Source organism: Typopeltis vanoorti, chromosome 14 (assembly GCF_054136105.1).
Source record: "Typopeltis vanoorti isolate ZY-2024b chromosome 14, IOZ_Tvanoo_1.0, whole genome shotgun sequence".
NCBI lineage: Eukaryota > Metazoa > Arthropoda > Arachnida > Uropygi > Thelyphonidae > Typopeltis > Typopeltis vanoorti.
Genome location: NC_143562.1, coordinates 71,642,678 through 71,650,377, shown reverse-complemented (window position 1 = coordinate 71,650,377; position 7,700 = coordinate 71,642,678). Strand labels below are relative to the sequence as shown.

General features: G+C 30.8%; 1 protein-coding gene across 1 annotated transcript; it reads left to right on the top strand.

Moving 5' to 3' along the window:
• The first annotated feature begins 2,123 nt into the window (after nucleotides 1-2,123).
• LOC150099632 (uncharacterized) lies at nucleotides 2,124-7,700 on the top strand. The gene is made up of 6 exons (XM_090404167.1): nucleotides 2,124-2,280; nucleotides 3,399-3,454; nucleotides 3,638-3,748; nucleotides 5,900-5,935; nucleotides 6,223-6,261; nucleotides 7,327-7,700. Exons 1-6 carry the CDS (start codon nucleotides 2,175-2,177, stop codon nucleotides 7,414-7,416), a joined length of 438 nt encoding a protein of 145 aa, XP_090260293.1. The 5' UTR covers nucleotides 2,124-2,174; the 3' UTR covers nucleotides 7,417-7,700.

Sequence of the window (7,700 nt, the reverse complement as noted above, 5' to 3'; positions counted from 1 at the left end):
AGTGCAGATTCCTTAATTTTCCTATTACCAACACACTTTTGTGGGCAGGTGCATTGTCCTGATGAAAGATGATGTTTTTCTTCTCCAAATCCGGTCTTTTCTCAAGACATTTTTTGTTCTGGTCTGGTTAAATGATCGGAATAATATTCCCCTATTTTTGTTTTACCCTTTACAAGATAATTAATAAACAAAATGCTTTCAGCATTCCAAAACACCGATGGAATGACCTTTCCACTAGCAGGGAAGGTTATTCCATCGAATTTGTCTTCTTTGGCGGTGGCTTTTGTACACTGGTTTGACTGCTGTTTGGATTCAGGTGTATAATGGCGAATACAAGTCTCATCCATAGTAATAAATCGACGCCAAAATCAGTTTTCTTCTTGTTAAAACGCTCCAAACACTGTTCAGAAATTTTCATGCGAGTGCGTTTTTGATCTGCTGTGAGCAAGCGCGACAACCATCTTGCCTGAAGCTTTTTCATATGCAATTATTCATGCAAAATATATCCAACACGTCCTTTTGAAATGCCTATAATCTCAAGAATTTCACTCACTTTGACCCTCCGGTCATTCAATACCATATCGTGCAGTTGATCAGTTATTTCTGGTGTTTTTACACTTCTTGACATCCTTCACGTGGATCATCTACAAAGCTAGTATGGCCACGTTTAATCTCGGCAGCTCATTTCTTAATTGTGAAAACGAAGGAGAGGAGTGACCATAAACTTTTATGAGCTTCGAATGAATTTCTTTTGGCGTTGAACCTTCTTTTATAAAGAATTTTATAACCGCGAGATACCCAATTTTATCAATTTCAAGGGATACAGACAACACTTTTGTGATAACACTTTTTCGGACAGTTATGTAAAACAAACTACTTGATAGAATGACTTGCAAATAAACATGGATGCTTATGACAAATGTACCAACTTAGAAGGAAAAAAAATCTTGCCAATAGTGTTGCCATGGACGAGAACTTTTCAGACCATCCTCGTATATAAATATAAGTATAAATAAATAAATAAAGAAATACAGTAAACCCCCGTTTTTACGTTCCCGCAATTTACGTTTTCCTGCCATTTACGTCATTTTCCTTGGTCCCGTCTTAAGGCCTATTCTTACGATATATTTTCATCCCGCTATTAATAACTTGATGTGGACGTCATTTCCCGTGATTTGCGTTTTTTTTCTCGGGTGGCAATACTAATTTTTGAATCGATTTCTGCGGAAATCTGCGCATTTCTCTTCCAAGATAGTGTTGCTTTCGCTGTAGTTTCCTTTCCGCCATCTTGCACGCTTGCAGCAGTAATGTAGTGATGAGCGATACCGTGATTTTTCAATCACAGTACGAATTGATATTGCAGAATTTCTGCTACGTAATTTAGGTGTGAAATTTAGGGTGCGGTGGGGGATTATCCATGTTAGTAACATGGAGAAAAAAGACAGAAAAACGATTTTGTAGAAGAAAAGATGGCAATTCTGCGACGTGTTGATTGGCATGCCGGAACACGTGTTCATTTAGCAAAAGATCTTGGACTCTCTGCGTCCACTTTGAACACGATAGTAAAAAACAGGTCAAGCATTGAACTCAATGCAAAGCAATCTGGCGCTATGTCAAAAAAACGAAAAGCAAAAACAATCAACAATTAAAGATTTTTTTGAATAGATAAATGTAAGTAATTGTAAATTCATTTATTTTCAGATTAAATTTTGTAATCTGGTATGTAGACTCACATACCAGCAGTAAGTCATCTTTTAGCCTTTTTAATCTTTTTTTACATTTCCTGCTATTTACACTTTTTTCCATCAGTCCCCTGAAAAGTGTAAAAAAAAAAAAAAAAAAAAATATATATATATATATATATATATATATATATATATATATATATATATATAGAGAGAGAGAGAGAGAGAGAGAGAGAGAGAGAGAGATACTAGATTGCAGGAAAGTGCAGTTGCTCACAAATAACTATATCCTTTTTATAATTGATCTCAGAAGGTTTCATTGATAAGTAGTTAAGTATGGGGTATTTTCTTACAGCTTCCGTCTGTTAGATGTTAGAGAAGTTAAAAGGAAATACTTCCAAGATTACTGTTCTTGATATTTTCTTTACTCGTATAAAAGAGCCTCACGGAAACACTTCTGTGCACTTAGATTCCGCATAAGTTTGAAAGATGGCGATTCTTGGGTTTGTCTTAGCACTTTCCTTTTTGGTCTATTCAGTGAAAGGGTGGGTAGACACGCGAGATTTCGAAATCAAATTTCATGAAGTTGTTTGCAGTAAGTATCCATTATCAATTATAAGATATACTCAGAATATGCAGTTTGTTTTATATGCATTTTTGTACTTAAGTGTTACTACATAGGTTTGTTCAAAGTAAAATGATCCTCTGTGTTAGGAAGAGCAGAGTCAGTATAAATTATAAGCCTAAAGTCCATCTTAACTATAACAATTATTTCAAAAGAAATTGATCGGGTTTTTTGGTATCAGTGGAATCAGTCACTTGTTAAAATATTCTTTTAATAACACGCTCTGTTTTTGTCACAATTACTTTCACGAACTGCTAAAAATAAGCGAAGATTTTTTCTTGTTTTTTTATTTAATAAGCAAATTTTGTAATCCTTTTAGCATTCACACATTTTCCTGCTCTTTCGTTTCACTTAAGTTAGTCTCATATATGATTCATTTCTTAAATTCTAGAAACACAACTGCGGTTATCGTTTTTTTTTTTTAATTTGACAATCCACTTATGATTGGAAGCCTATATCACATTCGTAGTAGCTGTATTAAGTGAAGAATTAAAGAATCCACGAACCTGTTTAAGAAATCAAATTTTAGATATTATGCTCCTTAGGGTGGGAAATCTCTGTAGCGTAGTGGGTATAGCCGAATCGCTTTGGATCGAAATGCACAGGTTAGAATCCGGGGTAAAGAAAGAAGTCCGTTTAGCAGGAATGTTTAACTGCAGGTGAATTTCTAGGTCTCGCATAGATGTGGAAATGTATCTACGCCTAGCAACTGGGGTTTTTCACCCTACAGTTACATAAACCAGCCAGTATGACACATTTACAAACAAACTATATATGTAGACATTGGCTTTAATAAACATATCCTTTAATTAAGTTTATGACATCCAAGAATACTTTAAATCTCGTGGGCTTTTAAGTGTCTGTTTGAACCACTTGTGAAGATAAGACGAAAAATCTTACAGAGGACAATGAAATCTTTAATTAAAACCGTTGATCACTAAAGCAACACTATCATACAATTCGGCTCACATAAACATATGGAAGAATCAATGGATCTCGTAGTATACTACGTTTATTTATTTTAAAATAATGCATTTGTTTTATCAGGAGTATTTATAACCTTATCTTAAAGTACTTTTAACTTTCAGATAATGAAGAAAATAAGCAAAAAACAGTGGACTGTCTTGGCATGATGACTGGAGAAGTGAGTCAATTGTTTTGTTATAGTTCTCATATTCGATGATTTGTGTTGTTTCTCCAATTGCTCAAAAACATCTCATAATAAAAGTTTATAAAATCGATACTTACATTAAGAAGTAAATCGTAGTGGAAAGGAATTTATATATATATATATATATATATATATATCCTATTTATTTACTATTAGGTAAAGAGAATAGGTACCGATTGTCTCTCTTCAGTCTACTCCGAGAGCGAAAATCCGCCCTTGTCTCTTATAGAATCTTTATGCGCAAAGGATGAGGAGCCAATCCCCGAGGTACACTTATTTAAACATAGTTAACCTTCATATTTTTAAATATGTAATAATATTATATTTACGAAAGTAATATATTTATTTATATACTTTTTAATAAATGTAATAATATAAAATGCTTGCATTTGTTCACAAATACTGTGAATTAATCGAAGAATAATTCCTGAAAATCTGTTGCTACATTTTTTGTTATACATAAATTAGACACCGATTATTGCCAATTCCATATACACAACTATTCAATATATACAATAGTTCAGTTATAACCGATAACAAGGAACACATATGTTCATTATCAAAAACCGCAAATTGCACACCGTGCACCATTCCCATTACAAAATGAATGATGACTTGGACATTCTTGAAACCATTCTTGAAACTACAACGGGCACTAGACTAATATTACGTTTGATAATATTTATACTCTGATGTACAGTTTGTCACCTTAAATAATTGAATAATCTTATTATAGCTAAATCTAGGCATAATTTTTGCTAGATTCTCTCTTAACCTTCCCAATTATCAACTTTTTCCCTTATAATAGTCACAAGATGGATTGCACTGTATGAGTAACAAGCCGATATTTAACGTGCTTAGCAGGCTATTCTCTGAGAATAGAGTTTATGTTTTTCATGCTTATTCCTAACTTTATGGGTGTTTTTTTGTTTTATATATCGATTTTCATTTCAAATTTGATGTCAGATAAAAACAATAAAAAATGTATACAGATAAGTACAAATTTTTTCAAATAGGTGAAAAATAGCCTTCGCGACAACATACATATTTTTCAATTGCTACTATGGATTATGTATCACCCTGTATTATTCTGAATGATATACTTTTACACTATAAAATTTTCTCTTAATCATTACCATATACTTGTCATTAGTTATATACAGTTGTAGTCCATCCATAGAACAATCGTTTTGGCGTACTATCTTAAAGTAGATATCCGATCCTAACATCCCCATTCACACGGAATCCATATCAAACCCTTTCATTCTACAATATGCAATATTCAATGAATATATTTTATCCACTGGATATATAAATTTTTCTTATATTTTTTTCAGCTATTTCTTTAATAGTGGATTTGCATGATAAACCAGTTTACGGATTATTTCTGAAAGCTGTTCTAATTTATTTATGTTTAAAACTTCGGAACTTATTTTCCATTCCCGTGAATAATTTATTCTTCGGTATATTCTTCCATATTTTTAAATTAGCTAAATAGCTTTGAGAAATTTTGCATGAACTCATTTTATTCTGATGAAATGTAAATTATGGTAAAGTATTATTTCATATCCCCTCTACACTCTTCCCATTTCAACAAGTATGCAACAATAACACCTATCTTGTCCTGAATTTACAACAAGGTACCTACCTCTATTAATATCATATCATTTATATTTTATATTATTTTCTATAAATTTTTAGCAAACATTTCTTTATTACTGAGAATTATTTCATTCTTCGTTTTCCAAGAAGAATAGCTTTTAGTTTTATGCAATGTTTGCATATAATTTTCGTATCCTTTTTGTATATACCACAGTCTTCTATGAGACCAAATGTGTCTCATTTTTGAATAAACAATTTTGAAAATTGCAGGCTAAATGAAATGAAAACCCGATAGCATATCAGTGCAAGTGTGTGTGTGTGTGTGTGGAAACTAGACACACTTTCTCAAAACTCAAAGCTCTTTAAGTGCGTCTATATATCTTATAATAATAGTAAACCAGTTATTCTTAATTAAAAAAAAAACTAATTTATGAAAATCATAATTATTACCAATAATTATCTTAACTAAATATAAAATATTTCTTTAATTATATTAAGCCAGAAATCTTGTGCAGTATATATACAGAATGTTAATGATGATCATTGTGTAACGCCTACTTAAAATTCTATACAAGTAATTCAACCTAAATTCGACGCATTCATAAAATTAATTTCGTAATATCTATTCAATTTTAAAGTGTGAAAAGCAAATTAACGTATTATTTAAAATATTGATTATTACCAATAAAAATATTATATCTTAAGAATTTATATATGAATTTCTACTTTTTGTGGCCATACGTATATGTGTACAGAAATATGGAATTGTAATGTTTTTTATTAATAAATTCACTAAATTATTTTTGTTTTATTTAGTTGGTAGATTGCATCGGAAGAGAGCTGAAAGACAAAGTAAGTTTTTTTTTTTACAGAATCAGCTAAAAATAAACCAAATAGAGCAAAATTTGATTATTTCAGCATAATATTAATTCACTAAGTTAGCCGATTATTTTATTTCTGTTTTTTAATCTTGCTTTTGATTATTTTAACAATACTCTCATTCAGTTCAATTTATTTCGTTTCTTTAAGACAATCGGATTTGTAACACTAGAGGTCTATTCAGATATGGAAAAGTTTATTTGTAAACACTAGGTGAGCTAAATAATTGCAATTCTGATTTCACACTCTTTTAATTTCAGGCTTTTCACACAACAGTCTCTGAAATACAACCATTTGTGGTAAGCATTTATGATTTCATAAAAGTTCATTATTTAATATAATATTTAATTTCTTTCTTGGAATTAATAATCGGATAATGATCTTAAGAATGTGAAAAGAAATTCTGTTTTAGTTCTTATTATCGTTTTTATTTAATTTTAATTATTATTTGTTTTATTTATTGAATCACAAAAATATAACTGTTCTGAAAAGTTTTAAACTTATTGAGAATGTTGCATGACATATTTCATGAAAATAAAGTTTAGATGATGCCAAATTTTAGAAAAAATTATAAAACGACAACACCTTAATTTAAACTGTTCAGAGAGTGAGCGTATACTTTCAGATCCTTAACAGAGGCATCTAACGCGTTTTAATTTTGCAGGTACGATGCAAAATTAAAATTAATTTACTTCCAATTTTCTTTTGGCAGAAGCAAAATGAGTATTCTCTATCCATTACGATTCGGAGGACTCATGATCTGTATTTGTGAACATCCTACAATATATCAACAAGCAACAAAAAGATGTTTTCGAAAATTAAAATTGCACTTTGAGTAGATAACGAATAACATTATTAAATGGGTCACAATAATTGTTGACGTTAATAACAGGAGTAGTTAGGATGATAGATGATAGATGAAAAGTCCTTATAGAGTTTGCATTCCTAGAGGTAGAAGAAAATGAAGGAGCATGCGGAAAGATAAAATCATAGGTATTCAAAAACGTTGCATGAGGATGACTCAAGATAGAAAAGAAATTTGAAAACGCCTTTGCTAAGCAGTGAGGAGCAACATGCCGTGTCACCATCATTATTGTCATTACTGTTAGAAAGTGTGGCTCGCGTGCTAATATTTTTTACTGGGATAGAACTGAGTTTAAGAAGTACAGTGAAACGATGTATATTTTAATATGTCTAAGATACAAACTTAGTGAATTTTAATCTCGAAAGCATTTTAATTTTCTGTTTAATTATATGAATTACATTGATTCCGAAATTCGCACGCACGCACATACACAAGGTTAAGATGATGCTATTATGTATTACGCATAGGGATATAAATGTTTTATGTTCTTTTATTTTAGGCATGCATGGAAGAAAATACTGAACTTTTCGAAAATTCTGAATCTCAACCCAAAACTGAAAACCAGGCTGAAAACGAAACTGAAAAGTGAAAACATCCAAATATAAAAATGGATTCCTATGAATGAAAGCTATAATCTGTATTGAAAGGATAACAAATGTTTTAAAAGGTGTCAAAATGTATATCACACCGGCAAGAGGATATAAAAAATTATTAAGATTACAATCAATGATGATATAATAAATAAGTAATAATGAGTAATAATTAATATCAACATTAATGTAAGCATTTAGCATAAAATAATTTGTATGTCACTGATAAGACTGCATCTGTAATCTTAATGTGCAAATAAAACCTTGTTATAAGAAATAATCA